This window comes from Hippocampus zosterae, chromosome 18 (assembly GCF_025434085.1).
Source record: "Hippocampus zosterae strain Florida chromosome 18, ASM2543408v3, whole genome shotgun sequence".
In the NCBI taxonomy this organism is placed as follows: domain Eukaryota; kingdom Metazoa; phylum Chordata; class Actinopteri; order Syngnathiformes; family Syngnathidae; genus Hippocampus; species Hippocampus zosterae.
In genome coordinates, this window is record NC_067468.1 from 16,867,024 (window position 1) to 16,890,509 (window position 23,486).

At 51.9% G+C, this 23,486-nt stretch overlaps 4 protein-coding genes and 1 long non-coding RNA gene across 8 annotated transcripts; 2 read left to right on the plus strand and 3 right to left on the minus strand.

The window, feature by feature from the left end:
* Positions 1-701: 701 nt before the first annotated feature.
* dtwd2 (DTW domain containing 2) lies at positions 702-3,263 on the minus strand. Its single transcript, XM_052051790.1, has 6 exons — positions 2,963-3,263; positions 2,633-2,723; positions 2,285-2,379; positions 1,858-2,056; positions 1,513-1,641; positions 702-1,026 (listed from the first exon to the last, which is right to left on the minus strand). The coding sequence occupies exons 1-6, from the start codon at positions 3,148-3,150 to the stop codon at positions 847-849; spliced, it is 882 nt and encodes a 293-aa protein (XP_051907750.1). The 5' UTR covers positions 3,151-3,263; the 3' UTR covers positions 702-846.
* A 124-nt stretch (positions 3,264-3,387) lies between these two features.
* Positions 3,388-9,134, plus strand: LOC127591565 (homer protein homolog 1-like). Of its 3 annotated transcripts, XM_052051784.1 has the most exons (10): positions 3,388-4,253; positions 5,450-5,606; positions 5,696-5,827; positions 5,907-5,999; positions 6,239-6,280; positions 6,555-6,697; positions 6,884-7,043; positions 7,244-7,354; positions 7,433-7,513; positions 7,891-9,134. In XM_052051784.1, exons 1-10 carry the CDS (start codon positions 4,249-4,251, stop codon positions 8,077-8,079), a joined length of 1,113 nt encoding a protein of 370 aa, XP_051907744.1. In that variant the 5' UTR covers positions 3,388-4,248; the 3' UTR covers positions 8,080-9,134. The 3 variants fall into 3 exon arrangements, with proteins under 3 accessions (XP_051907744.1, XP_051907746.1, XP_051907745.1); XM_052051785.1 differs by lacking the exon at positions 6,239-6,280 and having other exon boundaries at positions 3,392-4,253; XM_052051786.1 differs by lacking the exons at positions 6,239-6,280; positions 6,884-7,043; positions 7,244-7,354; positions 7,433-7,513; positions 7,891-9,134 and having other exon boundaries at positions 6,555-6,701.
* Positions 9,135-9,822: 688 nt separating this feature from the next.
* On the minus strand, positions 9,823-17,957 carry jmy (junction mediating and regulatory protein, p53 cofactor). Its single transcript, XM_052051773.1, has 10 exons — positions 16,834-17,957; positions 14,694-14,867; positions 13,438-13,588; positions 13,193-13,362; positions 12,753-12,918; positions 12,490-12,689; positions 12,302-12,376; positions 12,129-12,221; positions 11,594-12,041; positions 9,823-11,359 (listed from the first exon to the last, which is right to left on the minus strand). The coding sequence occupies exons 1-10, from the start codon at positions 17,575-17,577 to the stop codon at positions 11,049-11,051; spliced, it is 2,532 nt and encodes an 843-aa protein (XP_051907733.1). The 5' UTR covers positions 17,578-17,957; the 3' UTR covers positions 9,823-11,048.
* LOC127591569 (uncharacterized) lies at positions 12,833-19,790 on the plus strand. Of its 2 annotated transcripts, none has more exons than XR_007959908.1 (3): positions 12,833-12,943; positions 18,457-18,579; positions 19,650-19,790. It is a non-coding gene; the product is annotated as an uncharacterized LOC127591569 (long non-coding RNA). The 2 variants fall into 2 exon arrangements; XR_007959907.1 differs by lacking the exon at positions 12,833-12,943 and adding an exon at positions 17,846-17,962.
* Positions 19,718-22,134, minus strand: LOC127591563 (betaine--homocysteine S-methyltransferase 1). The gene is made up of 8 exons (XM_052051782.1): positions 22,036-22,134; positions 21,817-21,949; positions 21,517-21,629; positions 21,178-21,369; positions 20,728-20,875; positions 20,475-20,657; positions 20,086-20,314; positions 19,718-19,959 (listed from the first exon to the last, which is right to left on the minus strand). Exons 1-8 carry the CDS (start codon positions 22,057-22,059, stop codon positions 19,779-19,781), a joined length of 1,203 nt encoding a protein of 400 aa, XP_051907742.1. The 5' UTR covers positions 22,060-22,134; the 3' UTR covers positions 19,718-19,778.
* Positions 22,135-23,486: the final 1,352 nt, after the last annotated feature.

Below are 23,486 nucleotides of genomic sequence, written 5' to 3' on the forward strand. Positions count from 1 at the left end.
AAAATAAGGACGGTTATTCCCAGTTTCCTTGTCGCAATTGTCCGCAAATGTATGCAGCACAATGTGACGGCATCCTTGGTCTTATGGTTTTATTAGCGTCCACAAGAGGGATGTGCTCATGTGCTGACGACTGACCCTCCTAGCTTAGCTTGGCTGTAGGCACGCCCCTCAAAGGAGCGAGTTGAATATCCTTGCCACTCGTGACAGAGACGAACATTGGGCACGCGTACCACCTCGGCAATATTTTTTTCCCTCATAATTCTCGTTCCAACATGATCTCTGTTGATTTTGGAGTCACTCATCTACTTTGCATGCGTGCCAGTTGGAGCATAGCTCCCCAAACCCTCCCTCCATCGCCAAAGTACAACTTCCGGCTCTCAGCATCCCAGGCTGTCTCTCCACAGGCAAGGATAATGAATGCCGACCTGTCAGAGCAGCCATCGTTCAGCAGATATAAAGTAGTGCCTTGATTTGAGTTTAATTCGTGACTACTATCGTAACCAAAAACACTCATATCTCAAGCCATCTTTTACATTGAAGTTAATGAAAATCCCTGTTAATTAATATTATTTTGCTGTCTTATGTTAGCTGTTTGTTATGTTTATATTAACAAACCTTCCTTGGGACTATGGCCGAAAACTAGCATTTATTCTTGTTTTGATTAATGTGCTCTAGAAGCAAGAATACAATACAAGCAAGAATGTTTGAAAGTGCGATTAGAACACAAATTTATTCGCATTAAATACATCAACACCAATTTTAAAAAAATCCCAGGAAAGAAAGTGTCCCTGTAAAAGTGACCCAAAAAAACATTGTTGTAGCCTTTCAACGCTGGTTCGCACGTGGTCATTTCAGCAAGCAGTTGCGGTCGGTCACTAGCTTCTCCAGCCTCTTGATCTTGCGCTTGTTCTTGGGCATGGTTTTGTCGTACATGCCGTTCTTCAGCAGGTGTTCCTTGCTGTGGTGCACCTGGGCGCCGTGCTCCAGCTGGAAGGTGCACAGGGCCTTCAGTGGCCTCAGCAGTACCTGCAGTACAACACGGGAAGAACACAGGCTCCTTAGAATCCAAACTGTATCATTTGCCATTTGGTTTGGAGTTTTTGTAACTTGCAATTTTTTTGGTTTTGATTTCGTTTTAGACCATTTTGCAATGTCAATATGCGGATAAAGGGTCTTCAATAAGCCACGGTAGATTTTTCGATTCGAGCGGATTGTCAACTGAGAAAAGCTTTTGTTGCAGCCGCACATCCCGCCCCCAATCGCATTGTTGCTTTATAATTGGTCGTGTGGCTCGGTGCAAATCAGCGGGCTCGCGACAAGATGGAGTCACAGGGTTTTGTCAACTCACAAATACAGCGAGAATTCAGCTTGCAGGCAAGGTTAGCTTCTCCCCTCATTTCAACAATGTTCCTTCACCCCAAAATGTCACCAAAGCTCCTGTGCAATAATAATAATCTACTAAGACATATCTACTCGAACTTGTGGTCCATCCCTATTTGTGTTGTACCGTACCTCTTGGAAAATATCATTGCACTCCAGTATGGACAGAGCGACGGCAGCGCACTCCAGCGTGGACAGGCAGATGTTGGTGGGCTGCGTGCGGATCACATACTGACTCGAGAGACTTCGGTTGAGCTGCACCTGGTGGAAACAAACGTGCATTGACCACTGAGACCGTCGCCATATACCGTTTGTCCTTATCATGCGACCCCCCAGGCGGCCAGGGGTGCACTAAGGGCACGAAATAAGGGTTAAAACCTACATCCACTCAGCATTTGAACAACACTCTACAAGGGCAAACTTACTATTTAGTGATTCCAAAGGCAGCCTAATTGTTATCGCATTGACTCCACCCACCTGCTGGGGAAGTTGCAGCATGCTGTTTTTGAGAAAAATGTTCTTGGCCTGGCTCCAGGTGCCATCGATAAGGATGATGTTATGCGTCTTGTCGCCCTCTTCTGGCAACTGTACCAACTCCTCCAGGTTCTGGGAGTTGGGGCCCGGGTACAGGATCAGAGTCCGGCTGTCCCGGCACACTTTGGCCAGCTCCGGGTTCCTGAGAGAGAGAAAGAGAGAGAAGAAAAACAGAAGCTATGGTATGGGCCCAAGGAAAAGTAAAATATCAAAATATAATTCTGATATTTTTCTTGGCGACACGGTAGGCAACTGCTTAGCACGTCAGCCTCACAGTGCTGAGGGTCAGATCAGGGTGTACCCCGCCCTCCATCCGAGGTCAGCTGTGATAAGCTCCAGCACATCAGGGTTTCAAGTGGGTGCTGCTTACTTTGCCTCGTTAAAGCGCCTCCCGATAATGACGTTGCACTTTCCTGGGGGTAAACATGCGGCGAGAAGAGGTACTGTGCGAAGAACTCGACTTTCCTGAAAGTAAGGCACACATGGAACAAGATCTACACAAGAACATATCATTTTAAAGACATTTCATGCAAAGCACCATTGGATGTTGCTCACCAAAACAGCAACACTTACTGGCGCACAGAAACAATCTCTGAGAGTCCAATAATGGCATGAAAATAGCGTATAAAAAAACGATTTAAATACCTGTACATCATACTCACCAGGCAGTAGAATTCGGGGTGTAAATACACCGAAAACATGGCGGTAAAGGGCTCACCTCTGCAGGGTGTTGAACGATGTAGAGACATGTGGACACGTCCAGGGGTTGTGCGGGTAGAAAGGGACACAGACACACCTTCTCAGGGCGACTACATGATGAGAGGAGGGGAAAAAAAATATTTCAACTTGCCGCCATTTCTTCTCGTGAGTTTCACGACTAGAGCAAACACATGGTCGAATGGTTTCCCCTTGTTTGGAGCGAGCATTTCATCCCCTCCCCTTAAAAAAAATCAAAAACAAAAAACTGTCCAATGGCGTCTTTGCACTGCTGGGCTGGGGGCCTGGGGTCCATTAGCTTAGCTTCAGTCAGTGTGATAATTTTGCTCACCGGCACCGTAAACACGTCGGTCTTCGCTCGCTAACCTCTACCGGCAGCGCCGCCAGGTCGCCGAACACGTCGCCCAAGCAGTCGTCGTCACTCGAAGTGTCCGGGGGATCGTCGTCATCGTCGTCGTCCTCCTCCTCCTCCTCGTCTTTGGCGCAGCAACGTGGCGTGCTGGGGGAGGCATGCTCCATTGCGAGTAGCTAACTTTTAGCGCGAGCTGGGTGCTGGTGAACGCTACAGCCCAGCTAGCCGCCTCCTCCTCTCCCAGGGGTTGTTTACATGACGCGAAGGCAGGAGAGGGTTAGGGCTATTTCGTCGCTTTGTCAAATCCTTTTGGAACAGTTTTTTTGAGATATCAAATAAAATCGATTTGATATGATTTCATTCATGCACACGTATTTTTACAGCATGGTTATGTTTATCAATAACTAAAAAGTGTGAATTTGAGAAAATTCGATTTCCCGACCTTTCAAGACCTTTCACAGTGAATTCATGTACAGGAATTTGTGTTTAAATCCATTGGAGATGAAGGCATGGTTCAAGGCGTGGTAGAGAAAACGGACTATTTATCAGAGGGCAAACAAGGCTTTGTCGATATTTGGAACTCATGTCCAGTTTTGGAACATGAAACAAAGCACACTAAGTAGCAAACGTAGAAGTGGTCGATAAGGATATATGCTGCTTTGTACATTATTTTAAATGTAGCTTTTATATGAGTGGCGACATTTATACGCGAATCGATATATTTAAATCGTTAGCGTTAATAAATCAAACCCTGATACATGTCTGTCAAGTTCCCTCCTCCCCCTCGTAACATTCAGCCAATAGCGTGAAATGTGAAAGTTTTACGTGATGACGCCACTGTCGTACGTCTGCCCACTTTTATGGAACCCACTAGCCATGAAGCTAGCAATGACCGATGTATAATAGTGAGTTTACACTGGGATTTTACAATAACAAAACATTTAAAAAAAACATTACTAATAATAACCTCGCTTGAGTGCATTTCGCAACAATTCGTAACAAAAGTGAGTTGTAATTGCTTCGAGCCGAGTGGAGCTTTCATGAGTCGAGCCGAGTGCTAGCAGGTGCTAGCCGGGCGGCGGAGGCTGAGCGTTCGCGGTAATCATCATCATGCCACTTCGGGCACGCGTGCACCGACGGCCGCCAACGCGTCAAGCCATGTCGGAGTGAATCGTGAGAGCGCGGACAGGAGCGAGAGGACCAGCGAGGGCGGGCGGCGGCTGGAGGGGAGCGTCTTGGGGACCGATCGGACTACACCAGCAACCATGGGGTACGTGTTCTGCGCTTGTTATTTGCCGTGCGGTGCTAAAGCCAAAGCGCCAGCGGGGTTTGTTTTGGCGCTCCTCGGCACAGTCCTGCGCGTGCACTTGTCAGCTCGTCAACGCTCGCTCACCAGCGGCAGCACCGATAGCCGTTACTAGCCTCGCCTAGCTGGGTAGCCACCGCTGGCTCGCTAATAAACGCTCACAGGAGATTAAAGCCGCTCGCGAGGACAGCAGCTGTCAATAAATCCACTCACACAGACTGCCTGAAGCATCATGTCGCGTGTCGATTCGGCAACACGCTGTCGCCGTTCGGGGTGTGGATGGAACCGCACTGGAAAGACTGTTTTTTGAGGGGTTTTTTTCCCCCAAAAGACCGTAGTTTGGTTCTTTTTCTGACCAATTCAGTGAACCTCCTTTTAACGGTGGGGTTGTACCTTCCACAAGTTTATTTTTTGTATTCTCGTAATCATAAAATGTCATTTATCTTCAAAATATTGTCTGGGGAAAAACATACAGTACATGGTTTACATTATCATGATAAAATCTTTTAAACTGTACATAACATCTAAACAAGTCCACCTCCTAATAGCGGATCACATCAGACTGGCTGAGTGAGTTTTTGTGGGAAGGCGAGAGAGAGAAAGAGTGAGAGAGATGCGGTCACGTGGCCTGTTGCCTCGTTGTCATGGCGACACAGCATCTAAATCAGTCATGCCGGTTTACGGCTGCCAAAACGGCTGCGTGTTTTGCAGTCAGATTATTTCGAATTACGCTGGGGAGGAGCCCATCACGTGCACAGCTTTGATTGATAGAATCACTCCGAATCACGGGAAGGTTCTTACGATGGTGATACTGTGACCGGGAACACAGCTTCTTTTGAAAACGTCTTTTGCCACAACAAATTCCTGTGGCTTCCCGATCGCGTTGTGGCTTTTCATTTTGGGCGACAAAAAGGGATTAACTTTGAACAATGGCTACTTGGAAAACCCAAGGTCGCTTTGGGTCCGGGCCGTGCTGGAAATATGACACCGTTTGTCACATCATTGTTAGGCCCCGCCTTTTAAGCCCCACACACTCAAAGTCACCAATATTTTAGTGTGCAACGTGAGGATGGCGACCCCACATGGTCAACAGCAACAGTTACGCCCTCACATTATTCCGTGTATTATTTGAAAAGTCACCGGCGTCTGTCCCCGTGCAGTGAGCAGCCCATCTTCAGCACGCGGGCGCACATCTTCCAGATCGACCCGACCACCAAGAAGAACTGGCTTTCCACCAGCAAACACGCCGTCACCGTCTCGTACTTTTTTGACAGCACCAGGAACGTTTACCGCATCATCAGCCTGGAAGGCGCCAAGGTCTGTTCTCACTCAATGTCGGCGCCTAATCGCGTAGTTGCCGAAGTTAGAGCGAAACGTGTTTGGAAATGAAGTCAAACCTTCCGCAGGCCGTCATCAACAGCACCATCACCCCCAACATGACCTTCACCAAGACCTCGCAGAAGTTCGGCCAGTGGGCCGACAGCCGCGCCAACACCGTCTACGGGCTGGGCTTCTCGTGCGAGGGCCACTTGAGCAAGGTTTTTGAATGTTGTGTTAGTTTTCACCGCGAGTATGGCGCGACCCGTTGGATGGTTCTTTTCTGTTTTTTTTTCCCAGTTTGCGGAAAAGTTTGCCGAGTTCAAGGAGGCGGCGAGACTTGCCAAGGAGAAATCGCAGGAGAAGGCGGAGCTCACCAGCGCACCCCCGCAGGTGGATTTTGTTCAGTCCAAACGCATGACATCCAGGTTTCAACGTGCACACTGAAAAAACTTGATTGCCCACTAAAATCGTTCAATCGGCAAACTCTTCAGACAAGTGATTTTGTCATTAATTTACCAACCGCGCGCAATTGAGCTACCGGCCAATCCAGCAACTAAGCTAGCCTTCAACTACCATCAGTGTAACCCCCCCCCAACCCCCCACCTCTGTTCTGCCCGACAACTCCGCAGGGCGGCACTGTCCGAAGGAGCGTGTTGCCCACGTCCAAGAAGGTAAATGTGCCGTGAAGCCCCCCTTCCGTGGTGACCCCTTTCTCCTCACTCTTACAAACATGACGTCCCCAAACCCTCGCCCCCGCGTCCTATGCGGCGCACTGGCCTCGTCACTCTCTGATACTCGCACTCACGTTCCCTCGGACGAACCTCTGTGCTCTTTTTTGAGGCTGTGTGCACCCGCGGTGAAGGGGCCTCCGCTGTCGCCACTTCTGTGCGTCAATCATGTGTTTGCACGTGTCTGTTTTTGAAGGCGCGAATGATTGTTGTTCAGGCGTCCCCGAGCCGCCCTTTGCCGTCGCCGCCGACGCCCGAGAGCATGAACGGCGCAGAAGACGAGAGAGCAGCGGCGGACAGCCCTCAGCCCGCAGAGGCCCGAGCCGAACCCTCCCACAACGCACTTCCCGTCTCGCACAGGTGACGGCACGTCAAATTCACCCGCCTAGTTCACACCCGAGTTCACTTTGGCGCCGCGTCAAATTGTACAGCTGCGGCTAGGGAGCGCACCCCGCCGGAAATATCGCGATGCACCCCGAAATGGGGTTCGTAATGATCGCCGAGCGCCCATTAACGGGGCCGGGGTCTCTTTCCCAACGGCCGTAGTTCCTCCGGCATCGGGCAGCACTTGGAGGTGGAGTTGGCGGCGTTGAAGGGCAACAACGCGAAGCTGACGGCAGCGCTGCTGGAATCCACGGCCAACGTTAAGCAGTGGAAGCAGCAGCTGGCCGCCTACCAGGAGGAAGCCGAGCGGCTCCACAAACGGGTAGGCGCGCACGCAAACGGGGGGCGGGAAGATCACGTTCGGACATTTTTTCCCTCAAAGTATTCATATCCCCTTGGACCGAAAAATTTGAGTAGCCACAGGCTAACTCGTGACCCGCTAGCGCGAATGCTACATTGTTGCCACTGTTGTATTCGGCGTTTTTGTTTTTCTCGTGACGTTTTAATTGGCGGGCGTGGAAGGTGACGGAGCTGGAGTGCGTGAGCGGCCAGAGCGCGGCGGCCAGATCGGCAAAAACGGAGCTGAACCGCACCATCGAGGAGACGGAGGCGGCGCTGAAGGCCAAGGAGGACGTACGTTCGCCGCCGCCGTCGCCCCTCGACTTTTGAAGCGGAACCTCGGCTCGAGCCGCTCTTTGTTTCTGGCGACAGGAGTTGGAGTGTCTCAAAGCAGAGGTGCAGAGTGCCAACCGCTTTCAGTCCCAAAGAGACTCGCTCGCGCATAAGCTACAGGTAAGCATGGGAATGGCAGCTTCCGCCCAAAAACGGCCCACTTCCTGTCCTGCTTTTATCTTCAATGGTTGTTGTTGTTGACTTCCTTTCCAGCTTCTAACCTAAATGCTTCACTTGTGTTCATATTCAAAGCAAAGAGCGAGCGGGCTTGCAGTTCACGGCCTTCCCGAAAGCGCTTGACTTCCTTTTAATTGTTCACTTTTAACCGTTGTGGGTCGACTTCCTGTTCACTTTCAAAATAAAACGGCACATCTGTATTTACCGATCTATATCCAATACTGCGGCAAAAATCGGCTTGTCAAAGAATCCGGATTCCTTCCCTGCTGCGTCCCAAAAGTTGCCATTTGATGTTTTTGGGGTTGTTCTTCTTTTCCCAGGAAGTGGAGCGTCGTAACGAGGCGCTGGAGGTGCAGCTGGGCGAGCTGGAACGGCGGCTGAACGCCAACCTGCGGGAGCGCGAAGTCTTCCGCCAGAGTCTGCGCTCGCTGCTGCAGCTGCTCGACGGCAAGATCTCGGAGCTGAGCCAGCTGCGCGACGCTCTCGCCAAGCTGCTGGAGTGCAGCTAAGGCCGCCCACCCAGCGCTGCTCCCGTGCCCGTCGGGTTGCGGCACGTGTGCACCTCGCCCGCGCCGCCAATGCACTTGGGTCGCAACTCAAGCGCACCTGGGATGCGGCTGTATGGTAGCTCGTGCACACCCGGTGGGGTCCGTTCGATCGCAGCTCGGATGCACCCGGCAAAGCAACTCGATTGCACCTCCGGTGCACCTGGGGAGGGAGGGGGGGGGGGGCTCGATTGCCGCTCGACTGCCCCTCAGATACACCACGGAGGTTGTCGATTGCGGCTCAGATGCAACCGGGGACGTCACTGGAACGCAGTTCAATTGTGGGCGTCGCTTTTCACTGCCGCCATCACGTCCCCGCAATGTTTACAAACTTTTGACGCATTTATGGTACTCGCTCACCTTTTTTGCCACATCCGCTCGGCTTGTTTACAGCAGCCAAGTGAACGGCTGGGATCATCATGAAGCCTTTACTGCCGTCATGTTTTTTTGTTTTGCTTGCTTATCCAATCATCCAAGTCGGGAGGGCTCGCTTTTTACAAACGGCATCAGCCGACTTAGCCATTGGTGCGAGGACTTGACGACGGTACGCTGTTCTCTCGTAGGACCCGGGAGGGAGACGGCGAGCCGCCGAGCAGCAATACAAAGACGACGCCGCGGCTGAGGCTTTAGGCCGGGCTTCGTCACTTTCAGGTACTTTGCTTTTCACCTTCTGTGGTGAAACCTTTGAGTGAATTGAAGAAATCATTCTTTCCAAACTGGCAATATATTTTTTAACTATTTGTCAAGTAACTAAAGCTAGTTAGACCCACTTTTTTTTTCTTTCCCAAACGTTTTCTCTTCCCTCGACAATTTTTTTTTCTCGCTGGCATTGCCTTTTATAGTCAGTTGCCAAAAAAAAAACGTCTGAGAAACACCTCGCGACTTTAAGGGCTTGTCGTCAAACGTATTTGAATTAAAATGCTGATGCTGACTAATTGTCATTTTGGAGTTTCAAAGTAAAAAGGCGATTTAAATTTGAGATGTATGCATTTTTGGAAATAAAAAGAAAAATCACAGGACACATTTTTGAGAATTGTTTTTTTTTTGTAATCGTACAAGTATGAATACTTTGAAAGATTTGAAGAAAAAAACAAAGTGTCATATTTGGGCAAAGTCAAGTGGCATCGTCTAATGAGCGCCGAATCAAAGAAACAGAGCTGCCAACGATTGTGCCGCGTTTCATCGCCAAGCCACCCAAACGGCATTTCTGAAGCATGTCGAGGCCCGAGGCAAGTAGCCTGCTGATACCCGTCAACAACTTTGCCCAACATTATCGTCAGAAGCCCGTACTAGTGGCGCTCTTCTCTGTGTACACAACACTGCAGCTCTGCTTACCTTTTGGCTGTGACATGAGAGTGCTTCAGCCGTCAAAACAAAGAGGCTCTTCCGCCCCACAACTTTGCCCAGCCAGGCTCACCCGTCCGTCATTGGCAGAGGAACGTGGTGCCCTGAGATAGGAGCTGTCGGTTGACCAATGACTATTTATTGAGGTAGGATATTTTTTTAAATTATTATTTTCAAGCAAAAAATGGTAGCAATGAATTGGTTTGGTATCTATTGAAATTGAAAATTACATTTTGTGAATCGAAAACAACCACACCGTCTTCTGGCAGCCAAGTCGTGCCATTTTCCTTTTTGAAAAGCACCACAAAGGCACACCACACATGTCCCATTGAAATGAATGACAAACCTTGATCATTAAGTTACGACTCAACCTTTTTTTTTTTGGTATTTATTTTTAAAGTAAAGCAAAAAGGAAGGAGGAATGTCAGGAGAGCATAAAAAACAGATATACAAATCTTTTTTTTTTCTGAGTTTGAAGCATCAATAAATACTTGAATACACATCGGCATGCAGACATATATATTTTTGGGACGTGTACACGCGGCGTCTTATTGCACGTCTGTTGCGAGGTCCGAGTACAAATTGTGTCAAACTTCAAAATAAAAGCCATCACAAAAGCAGACTTATTCCTTTAAATGGGGGTGGGGGGGGGGGGGGGGGAGCAACACACTAGCAGCTTTCAGGGGAAAAAGAAGAATCCAAAACTTCTACTCTCATTTTCCATTTCTGTTAGCGCTGTGAGGCTAATGCTAAGCTAACTCCCACCTCGACTTTTCCGGCGGGAGTTAGTGTTGCTCCACGCTTGGAACAGTACGTTTGACACATTCCATACACGGGATCAATGTTAAAAACAATCAAATGTCACGCGCACACACGGCACACTTCATATATCTTAGAAAAATAACAGGGTACAGGAATAAACGGAAAACAAAACATTGTAATCGGCATAGAGGGCCAAGGCAGTGTGTTGGGTAGAAACTATTTTGAGCTCCAGAACGCAAGTCTGGTTGCTTTAAACGGCCGATAAAATTCAACACCTGGCCACGCGATCACTTCCAAAATAGCTGATCAAATCAACCCCCGAAGTGGCAAATTCTTAGTTGAGTTGACTGACAAAATGAGCCTTGGAACTTGCATATTGTTGCTTTAGCTCGATAAAAACGCTAAGCTCCAGAATGTATCATCATCTTGAAACGGCGAGCCAGAACTTGTGTGGTTGTTTTCAAGGGCTTCCAAACTGAGCTCCAAAACTCGCCGGCAATAAAAAACGGAGCTCCGGAACTATCGTATTGTTGCTTTCCATGGCTGACGACGGAGGCTCCGAGGTCGCGCAGGTCGTTAGCCCACACGACACCAAAGGGAAAACATGACAGAAAATTTTGAATTTCGTAATAGAAGATGATGAAATAATAATGAAAAAAAAAAACCCTTGGAATACTCGTTTGTGCATTTCCATGCGCACCTCCTTCAAGGAACGGACAGTACGACGACAAACATCAACGTACAGGGATGACAAACGCGTTTAGTGGTCCACTTGTACAAAACCCACATTGAATCTCCCCCGAAAAAAAAAAAAAAATCAGGCGCTTCTAGTTCTCCCAATCGGTGCAGGGCAGGCCCTCGTCCTCCGACTCGGACTCGGGCGATGCCTCCTTGATCCTGCGCAGGGCCTCGTGGATGCTTTGCGTCAGGGCGTCGGCCGAATGCGCAAAGCGTTCGGCGCGATGCGGGCGCTCGGGCGGCGCGCGCACCTGCCGGAGACGCACGCCCTGCCGGATCTGCGCCAAGATGTTCTCGCCGTCGTCGTCCGGGTCGGGGGCCAGGACGCGCAGTTCGGCTTTACGCAGGTGGAAGCTGCCGCGCTTCAGCGATGCCAGGACCTCGTCCATCGGGGAGCTCGCTGACCGTACCGGGGGGGGGGGGGGAAAATGGCGCCTGCTTACAACCACGTGCCAGTGTGCCTCTGAATACATGATTCCATCATCAACCGTCCTATACTTTGTGGCATGATCAAGTTTTTTTTTCCTCCTTAAAATGGGCTCATTCTGAGCTCCATATTCACTATACTAAACTATAAACTCGTCGGTGACGTGTTGTTTTTGCGATGGCCGCGTTGACGGCGTCTCTCGCTCACCTCTTCTCCACTGCGCAGCGTCCTCAGCCGACGTTTTCCTCAGTTTCTTCCTGGCCGTCAGCAGCTGGCTGCTGTCAAAGAAGCGGGGCGAGATGGGAGCCAGGGGGAGGGAGGCGGGCGAGGCGGGCGAGGCGGGCTCCCGCGCCAACGCCGGACGCGGCTCGCCCGCTTCGGATGGCGGCGGCAGAGGAGGAGGCGGGGGCGGTGCGGGGGCTCCGTCCAGGGTGACGACGGTCGTCGGCAAGGAGAGGAAGGTGGGAGACGAGTCCGGGTCGTCCGGGTGGACGGCGGGGAAGGACTCGGCGGCGCCCCCCGCGGGAGGCGCGGCGAGTTCCGGCAGGTCCGAGGCGACGCGCTCGGTCTGGCCGCCGACCGCCTGACTGGCCCGCCGCCGCGTCTGAAGCAGCCTCAGGCGACTGGACTTGAGCATCACGTGACCTGGATAACGCTGAGCGGAAACGGGCGCGGCGATTATCGCACGCGGGGGCGGCAAGAAGACGAGGCGTCATTTGAAGAGGGCCCGCCGGCGCGTTACCTGCTTGAGGCTGCGAAGTCGCTCCAGAGTTTTCTGCCTCTCCAGACTCACCCGCGCATTGCGCTCCGCTTCGCCTTCCTCCGTTTGGCGCACCTGCAGCGCAAAAGCAGACGGCGTCACGTTGGGATGCCGGCGCGGCTCCCGCCGGGGGGGCGGGGGGTCGCGGGCCCTACCTGCAGGGACGCGCTGTGGGCGAGGGCGCCCCGACGCGCTTCGACTTTCTGCTCATGATTGGAGATGCAGATTTCCTGTTGCGAGAGGAAGGAAAACAAGATGACGACTCCTCAGGCGTTTGAGGGTCCGTCGGTGGGGGGGGGAAACGCTTGCTCGCTCGCCAATCAAGCGCCGGTGGCCGGGTCACCTTCTTGTTTTTGAGGTAGACTTTCTTGGCGGTGATGCGTCCCCTGCGGGCCTCCAGCTGCCGAGTCCTCTGCCGCAGCCTCGCCAGTTCTTCGTCATCTCGGAGAGGCGGCGCGGGCGGGGGTCCGGCCGGGTCCTCCGCCCCCTCCATGGCGTCCGGGCTCTCAAAGGCATCGTAGTACACCACCTCGTCCTGCCTCTCTGTGGGGAAAACAAAGCAAGAAAAAGGTGGGCCCCCCCCTTTCCGAGCGGCGCCGGTCTCACCTGTGATCTGTCTGCGCAGGCTCTGCAACTGCGCGGTGAGCAGCAGCTCTTCGCAGCGCAGCACTTCGGCCTGGATGTCGTACAGCTGCAGCTGGAGTTGGTAGTAGAGCGCCTCCAAGCGGTCCAGGTGCAGCATGGCGTCCTGGCCGCCTTGCAGACTTCGCATCTGCCCCAAAAGAAGCCACGCGCAGGTGAGGATCACATTTGTCATACCAAGAATGAAATCCAACTCCCGGTGTCGCTCGCTTGGCAAGCATTCAACACACAATCACAGAGGGACGGGGGCGACGCATTATGCCAGCGTTACCAAACGACCATGCGCTCAGAAAGCAATACAAAAGGCGTTTTTAGTACTGGCTCTTATCGACACAGCGGGGGGGTTGAAGGAAAGTATTTTTTTAGACACAACCTCGTCAAACACGTGCGTGCTCGCTCTCTACCTCCTCCTTGAGGCCGTGCTTCCTCTGTTCGAGGCAGATTTCCTTGGCCCGCATCAGCTGCAGCGTTTCTTTGGAGACGGAGTACTGCAGCCGCTCCATGCGCTCCACCGCCGCCCCCCACGCCGACTTGCCGAGCCGCCGCTGGTCGGCGCGCATGCGCTCGTACAGCGCTGGAACGCACGCAGGCGACAGGCGCTTTGTGGCGTGCCGGACGGCGATGCCAAGGCGACGCCGAGGCGCTTTACCTTTCTGCGCTCGATTGGTGGTTTCAAAGTACTTGACGGTCAGATCCTGGACGGCGAGGACGGCCGCGTGCCCTTTCTTCTGCCACTCCTCGTCCTCCCTCCTCAGGCCGTCCACCCGGCGGGGCCCCAGCCGCTCCGTCTCCAGCGAGATCTGACCCCGGAGAGAGATCGCCCGCCGGGTACGAGTCAGGGAGATGTAATGTACACCGTGAGCAGCAGATGGCGCCGCAAGTGTGGGAGGGGGGCCGAGGTGGACGGTCGCAAGATTTCTCGGTCAACTCTCGCACGCTTTGGCATCACGCGTCTTCCCGGTCGTACGCCAAAGTCGTTCTACGAGTGAGGCCATTCGAGGAACAAATGCTGGAACGTCCGCCACCCCCAACCCCCCCCCCCCGGTCCCTCTGGAAGGGCTCGGCTCGCCCGACGCGCTCTCGAGGAAGCCGAGGCCCAAATGTAAAGCAGATGTGCGTACAGGCTGTACCGCAACCAGCGAGTGTGTGCGCACGTGAGGCGGAAAAGGAGCTCGACGTTCGGGAACGAGTTAAGGGCAGAAATGCAGGAGGGGGGGGGGGTTGCATCACTGGCCGCAAACGTGCACGAGCGCACAAAGAGGCCTCTGTGTACTGTACTGTGTATCATACGCCCTTGGAAGTCGAGATCAGATTTCAAATCTCCCAATTTTTGTTCTCTCGAAAGGATTATCTGTCCCACAGTCATCGTAGTTCTCATGAATCCAGTCAGCGCCAAAGAAGAAAGGCGCCGAGCGGGCCCTCCGGCTCGCAACGGCCCATAAAAGCCGTCTCGCGCTTCGGCTTTCAGGAACGCTACGCGAGAGCTCGCCGCTGATGCCGTTAGCGTTGCATCGCGTTCAAACGCTTGCCCTCCCCACTTGCCACTGTGTTGAGGGCAAAAGTCAAGCGCAGCTTGCCGGAAAATGCAATGCCGGAGCAAATTGTCTGTCATTATCCTTGAAGATGACAGTGCTCCAAAATGCCCCATTGTCAATTTCCCCCGGGGGCGGAGCCAGGGCAGGCCAGGCCCGGCGCTATTTGCATACAGGTGTGCCGCCAGAGCCCGGCAAGCGGGTGCTGGCGCTTTACTTTCCGCCAAATAATACAAACGGCTCCGAGTGCGTATTGGGCTTTGCTCCAGGACAAAGTAGTTAGTCGGCAGTGCTACTAAGCCCTCAAACAGATGGCCTTTGGTTGCGTGCGTGTGCGTGTGTGCGCATGCGTGTGTGTGTGTGTGCGTGTCACCTTAATCTGCTGGCGCCTGAGCATGGCCAGCTCCCTCATGTCCCTGAAAGGCTGCAGCAGGTAGTGGTAGAGCTGCGTGGCGGCGTCCAGCATCTGGCCGTAGGCCTGGTCCTCCTCCCCGTAGACCCGCAGCAGCTCCACCATGCTATCCAAGGCCCGGTGCTTGTCCAACACCTGCCGGCACCACGCCACAGTTTAGCAAATTGAGATGAGCTTCGGGCCCGACACTTTTATACGAATTGACGGCAGGTAGACACTTTTGTCGACTTCTCCTGACCGCTGACAGTTTGAGGAGCGCAAAAACGGCCAGTCTGAATGCCGTTTGCGCTCGCCGCCAGTCTGGTGACGACCAAGAGCAGCGAGGCCCCCGGTGAGCTGCATGCGCTAAGAGCGGCGGCCGCAGATTCCCCCTAATCCCAGATTAGAGAGGGTTGGATTTATGATTGGGATTGGAGCGATTTTGATTTTCTTTTTTTTTTCAAATTAGACCGCGTCTGCTTGTTATAGTTTACCACAAAAAAAAAAAGGCATCCATTATGGACATAGAAGAGAGGTGCCTTTATGAGGAGCGGGCCGGGCCGGGTCTCACACACTCAACCATTCAAGCGAGGTGAACACTGCTCCTACTGTTTACGGCCGTGCGCCATCTCCATGGCAACCACACACCCCGCGCACGTCTGTTGGGGGGCGGGGGGGGGGGTGTAAAGGGAATGCTTGACAGGCGGGTCAAGGATGGTCACTCGGGTCGAAGCCGGCGTCGCGAATGAAAACCCGCACGAGCATTACGAGGCTGCACCCCAGATTTGAACCCCTGACCTCAAAACTGTGTGTGTGGAGGGGGCGGGGGGGTTGCTAGACACTCATCCACCTAGCCTAGAATTAGAAATAAATGACATCGAACCATCAAAATGTCAATAGAAGATAGAAAAAGTCTGCTAGTTTAATGCTAACAAATAATGCGCAACCCCATAGACAGGCTAATTGAAATTAGCGGTGAGATTCCCATTTTGACGCTCACACCGAGCTTAAAAATGAGAACCGTTGACCCTTTTTGATGAGTTGAAGCCAAGAAAAACAGAATGGAATCCAAGGCTTGCCTTATTTTGGGCATCGCTGGCTTCCAAGGAGCCCTCACGTGCTGAATTTAGCAGCAAGAAGGGCTCTGCGTGTAATTACAGGACCACGTTGCCGCGGCAGCGGCAGCATAACCGTCAGCCACGACGCACTCGACCAGTTTGCTCAGAACTGGAGCTGCCGACCGGTCTCGCTGGTGCACTTTGTTTTTTTTTTTTTTAAGTCGACTTTACGGAAACAACACACCCCGTTTGCCAGGTTAGGAAAAAAAAAGACTCAAGACGATGTGTCACCAGGCAGGTTTGCTACTTGTTGTTAGCCAGAGTTGATGGCAGTTGACTGAACCTTGAAAACTTCCAAGGACGTTCTGTTCCTATGCCTCTCTGTGACTCCACCGGTCTTTAAAAAAAATGTTATTGCTGTACTCTTATTACTGGAGTTGCCCAGTTGACCCCTTACTAGATCGATATTGTACTCACGCCACCCAAGGTACTCAGTATCGGTACAAGGTCAATTAAGGTACCAGATATAGGACCCAGTCAACTGAGGTACTAGAAATAGTATCAGGTTAGTCAACCAACTAGAAACGTACTAGCAAGTTATATTACTATTACTATTACTATTACTATAAGTAGTACCAGTAAGCCAAGGTAGTAGAAAATAAGACGCAATCAGGCAAAGCAGTACTTCTAGTACAAATGATACCTTGTTCAACCGGACTTATGCGAAATGTTTTAAGTACAATGACTGACTGGTCCAAGGAAGTAGTTGCCCGTCAACCAAGTGTCTAAGAAATCGTATAGGGTCTGACAAATAGAACATAGTCAAGTTACTCGAAAAGGATACGTGTCAAAAGAGGTTCTCTTTCAGTACGATAAATTAGTAGATAAGTTGAATTTAACAGCACTACGACTAACCAAGGTACTAAAAGGTACGGGCAAGTCACTACGAGTGCCTCGACAGCCACGAGAAACTAGCAGCGGGTCAGCGAAGGTACTAGCGCTGATCCTAAAAAGTGATCAAAAGCATGCATGACACGAGTTGTTGACGATTAGTGCGCCCTGACCTCCTGCAAACGCCTCTTGGCTCGGTCCAGGGCGTCCTCGTAGCCTTTCCTCCGTAGCTCGCTCAGACTCTCGTAGTACTCCTCCATGTCGTCGCTGTCGGCGAAGAGCACCTGCGAGAAGATCTTCCAGCCGCAGGTATCCAGAGCGTGGCTCAGGTACACCTGCAGCTGGTAGCACAGCGCCTCCTTCTCCCGCTCCGACGACGAGGAGGCCGAGGCGCCGAACAGCACCGACCACACGCCGGACGGCTGCTCGGGGAAGGCCGGCAGGCAGGGCTCCAGCTCGGCGTTGACGGCGCACAGCTGGAGGTGAGCCGCGCGGAGCTCGTGGAACGAGAAGAGGCCGGCCCAGCTGAAATCCTGGCGGCCGTCAGCCTCGCGGCCCTCGGCGGGGGGGCTGAGCTCCCCCGCAGGTTCCACGAATTCCACGTCGGTGACCCTGGGCGACACGAAATCCCAACCGTCAACTTTTCCCTTCGGGCGAACTTTCGCCGGACGACCGGCGTCTTTCGTCGACGCCGCGACGGGCAGCCCGTCGTCCGCGACCGGGCTCCAGTCGAGGAGCGGGTCGAGGAAGGTGGTCCGCTTCTGGACCGTCCGGTTGTGGCAGGTTATGGCGAACTTTCCGTCGATGTCGTTCCACGCCACGATGAAAGCGAATTTGTGTCGTTCTTTCTCGTCGAACGCTTTGGGCCGGACGGACACCCAGTCGGACTCCAGGTTGTCCTCCATGGCGAAGGACATCGAAGCCGAAGCTTGACAACGGGCGGACGGTTACCGCGGGGGACAAGGGGGTGGGGGGGGCTTACCAGGCTGTTGAAGCTAAGTGCTAATGCTAAGTAGCTGGAAAAGTACAATTAGAAACGAGCTACCAAGCCGATTAGCACAAAACAAGCGGCCGAAACAAAGGCTCTCGACACGATCCGCCGGACAGGCGAACCAACGGCGGCCCGGAACGAAGGCAGGCCCGAACGACGGACGTCCAATCGGCTGTCATGACACCCTCGGCCCGCCCGGCTCCGTTTAGTCCGCTGGGTTCTTTCGAACCTTTTCTCGTTAGTTTTCTTTTGTTGTGTCCGTGACGACGACGTCGACGAATCAGATCACCTCAGCTTCAACGCCGTCACGTGTGAGTTTGTGTTTACAAGCGGAGCGCGTGCACGCGAAATCCGGAGGGGAGCTGCCGCGTTCAGGAGCCAACGAGAAAATTGTACATCTACTATTGTACTGTATCTATTCGTACCCAATCACACGAGATACAAGAAAATAGTACCTCATCAAAAAGGTACTAGGAATAGACATGGACCGCCAAGGTACTAGTGATACCTAGTCGTCAGTCAATGTACATGTATTAGAAATGAATCCCGTCAGACATGTATTTTCCGAAGCGAGCGCGTGCGTGTTAAAACTGGAGGAGGGCTGCTGCCTTCAGTGACCAGAAGGAAAATACTACGTTTACATTTTACTTCCAACAAGTGGCTGCAACTAAGCAGTATTCACATCAATCATTCATCGAATATTTCTTCTCATTCGATGTCATTTATGTATGAGCGATGAAATGAATACATATGTTTAGTGAAGCAGATGTGAATCTGGTCCCTTCTGTTCTCTCTCTCTCACCAGCACGAGGAGCATAAACATCTGCACGTGGGAAAAACCATGACGTCATCGCGCAAATTTGACTGCGGTACCGAGGAGGCGGGCCTTACGGCTGAGAGCCTTCTACGGCAAGACAAGAGGTTTGAGGTACAGTACTAGAGTAAATATTAAACGACGCTTGTCTTACCTGGTTCCCCGTGACTTGGAATTCGACACAAAAAATGTTGTTGTTTTTCTTCCGCACGAAGTTCCTGGGAGCTGTTTTATAACCTTTAATTACACGAGTCGATATTGTAAAACATTTTCTCGACGTGTAACTTTAGCTAGCTCAATATACCTATATGCCTATTTATTTACATAACGTATGGTGAAGTTGCTTCCGGGTTTGAATTATAGAATGTCATGGCGATGCCCTAAAACTTGACTTAAAAGTCAATAGTTATCCTAAATAGTATATCAGTAATAAATAACCTTAAGAAATTGTGACGCCTCATCAAATTATATATCACCCAAAGGCAAGCTGTTGAACAAACGTTATTTTTGGCTCGAATTGAACCTGGCCCACCAGGGACGTAGTTACAAAAACTACCCAGTCAAATAATATGCTAAAAATAACACCCAGTCAGTCAAGGAGCAACTTGTCAAGCAATTGACACGACTAGATATTTCTTCAATTCGTCACTGCACTTGACAGCCAACATCAAAGATGGAGCACCTCTTGGTAAAATAGTAGCTGGTCAGTCAAGAGACAAGATATTGTACCCGCACAGTCAAGGTTAGACAAAAAAGTAGCATTTCAGCTGAGGCATAAGAAATAGTACCTGGTTAGCCAATGTACTCGAAATCAACAACTGGTCAGCCAAGGTACTAGAAAAAATACCCCACAAGTCAATTGGGTACTACCAGATATTGTAGGTAATAGGACTCATTTATCTGGCCAGCCAACGTACTCTAAATGCCCGAACGAGAATTAGTACTTGGTCATTCGAGGTACTTAAAATGGTACCCGGTCAGCCGACAGACTAGTTATTAAAAGTAATACTCGATTAGTCAAGTTACCAAGTACTGTACAAGGTCAGCCTGCGTACTCGAAATGATGACCTGGTCACCCAAGAGACTTAAATACAGTACAGAACTGTACAGTAGTACCTATTCAGGCAATTTTTCAAATATCCAGTAGATGTCAGAATTGTATTCCTTCGCGGGGCCCATTTTAGGTTCGAGCCACGGGCTGGGACAAAGAAGCGCACTAAATCCTCGAAGAAGAACCCAGAAGACGTGAAAATGAAGGTTTTGTATCTATTTCATGTTGTTGTAAAAATGACATTCCCACACGTGACTGGTTCTCACTGGCCTTTGTCGGCCTTGTGGAACAGAACCTGGAGCTGCTCCTTGCTGGTGGCTTCTTTCTGCTGCATGAGGTCGGCGTGACCTTTGGTGATCCCCCATCCGTCGGGCGTCGACATAGAAGGACACAGGGGGCGACCTGACGCCGGCTTCAGCTTCTCCCAGTAGTCCCGGCGGGCCCTGAAGCAAAGACGATGAGGTGAGCCACGTTTTGCTTTCAACGCACGGCAGCGATCTCCATAGTCGCAGCCATGCCGTTTCCAATCGGCGCGCCGGTTTGCGCCACGCGGAGCCATAATATGGTACCTGGCTCTGCACCAGGGCTTGGTGTGCATCACCAGGCCGCCGCCCCACAGGCCGTGCTTGTCGGAGCCCGCCGGCAGGAAGCCCCTCTCGGGTGCCAGCTCCTCGGCCAGGGCGCGCACGTGGTAGGGCTCGAAGCCGCAGCAGCCGCCGATGTAACGGATGCCGGCGGCGTACGCGTCCCGGGCGTACTTCTGCATGTCCCAGCGGGTCAGGATCCTCGGCTCCAGACCTGGCGGGGGACAATTTTCTCAAGGTGCTGTGTTTACTACCGCAGCGGCTTCCCCTCTTTTTATTCTAGAAATTCCAGATGCAACAGTCTGCCCCCCCCCTCCTCCCCACCCTCCTTGTAATCACGAGGAACGAAAGATGACTTGTGGAGTGCTACGTACTGAAGGGGAACTCGGGCAGGTCAATGAATCCCTGTTTGTTGCAGTCGGGCGTGTGGTAGGCGAGCGGCTGGCTCATGTAGTGCGCCTTCAGGCCGGCCTTCTCCACGCCCGCCTTCATCATGGCCACCGTGCGCACGCAAGTGGCCGGGTCAAAGTGGCAGTTGACGCCCACGATATCCGCACCTGCGAGCGAGGGAGGCGGGGGGAGGGTTGAAAAGCGCCGCGCCATATCTCCGGCGTGACCTTTTCGTACCGGCTCTGACGAGGCGGGCGGCGCACTCTCCCGGGCCGACTCCGTTCAGGTCGCCCTCGGGTCCGATGCACAGCGTGGCCGCCACCGGCTTGCCCGTGCTTTTCAGGACCTCCACCGCCCACTCTGCCTCCTCCACGTGCTCAAAGTACTGCAGGCAACAAAACACAACATAACGTGTCCAACTGGCACAGAATAGCGCCAACTAGGGCTCAGGAGGACTCACTGTATGGCAGATCTATATTTTTGGGGGCCTCAAGTATCGGTGGTTGGGATCGGCAGCCTCCATAAGCACCCGCTTGCTTAAAATAAGGCCTGTGGCGGCCCACGGCGATACCCGCCCATCATTCGTAAAAATGTAATTGGTATCAAATGTCCCGGTAAAGGCTGCGACCGCCACGTAGTACTGAGGTGAGGCATTCGTCGGCCCGGATGCGGCGTCCGTTTCAATACCTCAGCGATCAAGAAATCGACGTTCTTGCGCACAAAAACTTCCATCTGCTTCTTGAAGATGGCCTTGACATCGTCCTGGCTCTTGCAGCTGAGGTACGAGGGCGTCTGAGACACGCCGCCCGCCACCAGGGCGTCGCCCTCGTCGGCCACCTGTCTGGCCAGGTCGCATGCCGCTTCGTTGATTTGCTGCCCCTGCAGGCAGGGAAAAGTCAAGCAAAGCGAAGGAGTGGCTTCAAATGACATGCTATCCCCCCCCCTGCGTCGGCGGCTGATGCGACTCCATCGGCCGAGCGCTCGGCTAACCGACCTCCGTCACGAGGGCAGAGAATCGGCACTCACAGTGAAGCTCTGGGTGTGGCCCCTGTTCTCCAGCTTGTCGTCGCTGGCGTAGAAGGTAAAAGTCTGCATGACGTTGGATCCCGCCCTGAGGAACTCCCTGTGCAGCTGCCGCACTGCGAAAGAGCGGTGAAAAGACAACGCCGTTCAAGATTTTGGATTGACGGCTTCGCCTCCGTCTACAAGGACACGTTCGCGCTTAAGGAGAAGGACCCGGCGGGCTCCCGAGTTGGCGACTACGACTAACTCCTCCCGCAACCATAACGAAACGCTCAAAAGGGCGTTTTCAGACGAAGGGGATACCGGCTTCGGGGTGCTCGCAGGCGGCCTCGGGCGTCCACGGCCCCGCCTTGACGTAGCCTCGCTTCTCCAGGGCGAAGACGAAGCCGCCATCGCCGATGACCACCTCGCCGGCATCCAGTCGCTCCAGGATGCCCTGAGTAGCCACAAAGTCCACATCAGAGGGGACTAAGTCCAAGAACCGCTACTTGCGACCAAGTAAGATTTGACGCTTGCTTGTACCTTCTTTGTCCCTGCCGGTGCCATGGTTGCGCTCGGTCTTCTCGGAGACGGGGAAGGGCTCTCTGCAGCCAGCCGCCTCTCTTTTATACCCTCCTGACACGGCGGGTGACAAAGAAAGGGGCTGCAGTTTCACTTTTAGAACAAGCAGCCTGACCCACCGGTCAGGTTTCAACCTCCCCCTGTCACACTTTGCTCCCCAAGTGTCAACCAGCGATATTCGATCCCTTCCTCAGCTTCGCGCATCTTGTGCTAACCGTGAATCCAAATACTCCCGAGCCGTTGAAGAGAAAATAACACCTTTTCCCAATTCGATACTGACTTACCCGACGTATAAAAAGTATGTAACTTGTAGTGTAATATTCGTTCAGTTTTTTTTTTAAATCTTGAAACCCCAAGTGAAGTTACTGTTCAGTTTAATGACAACCGTGAGCCGTGATATGCTAACTGCTGGGTTGGCAGCTGACATAGCATTAGCCATTCGTTGCACTCCTCAAGTGCTCATCCACAAGGGCCTTGTCTTGAGCGCTCTATAAATACAGTTGAGTTGAGTTAGGTTATGAATATCAAACAAGTTAAAATTCATAAAGAACAACGGGTAGGACTTGATGCATTTTTGACTGTATTTAGGACGTGAATTGCCGCCGAGAAGCGGACCGCATCTTTCCACCGATAGACATTGTGCTGATCCTTTTGGTGTTTACACCTTGTCCACATGGGGGCAGTATCGTACAGACATATGACTATACATGGAGATTGTCATATTTGAGATCAGTCACCCGCAGTCATATTTGTTGCTGTTTGCCGAGGACAAAGAATAAATGCCTGTGCCTGGGGATTCACCCATTTGGGGATTTTTTTTTCAATACGAGGCCGCCGCTGTGCTGTGACGCAACTTTACACAGATAATCTCAAAATGCATATCGTGAGGAGCAACAATGTCAGCGTCTTGCATTCTCATTGGAATAAAGACAACGAGAGAAAGTCAAGTTGTTGTCGTATGTTATGCCACTATCAGGAGCAGGGTTAGGGTTAGCCCCCTTTTCCCAGTTCAGACTCGTTCCAAGCAGGTTTGTCGTTCGAAGCGATTAAAAAAAAAAAGCTCAGTGAGCACAGAGATAAAACGTGTTTCTGTGGGAATTCAACCTCATTCAGCCTTGTAGACCAGGAACTAGTTTTGCTCCGCTTGTGTCGTATATGATCCAAGCATTCTGTTTGGTTTAGAAAGGAGACACTTGATTTTTTTTTCATTCGAATCGATCTATTTATTTAGTGATTTTCACAAGTCCTTTTTAGGTCATTTTACATTTTTAATTAACTAGAAAAAATAGATATTTCCATCACCTTTTCTGCAGCCGAACTCAATTCAATGAGTTGAGGTCAGCTCTGAATTTCTAAAATCCACAAAAACCTAAATATTTGTAGAAAATCATTTCAATGCATATTTTCTGTCT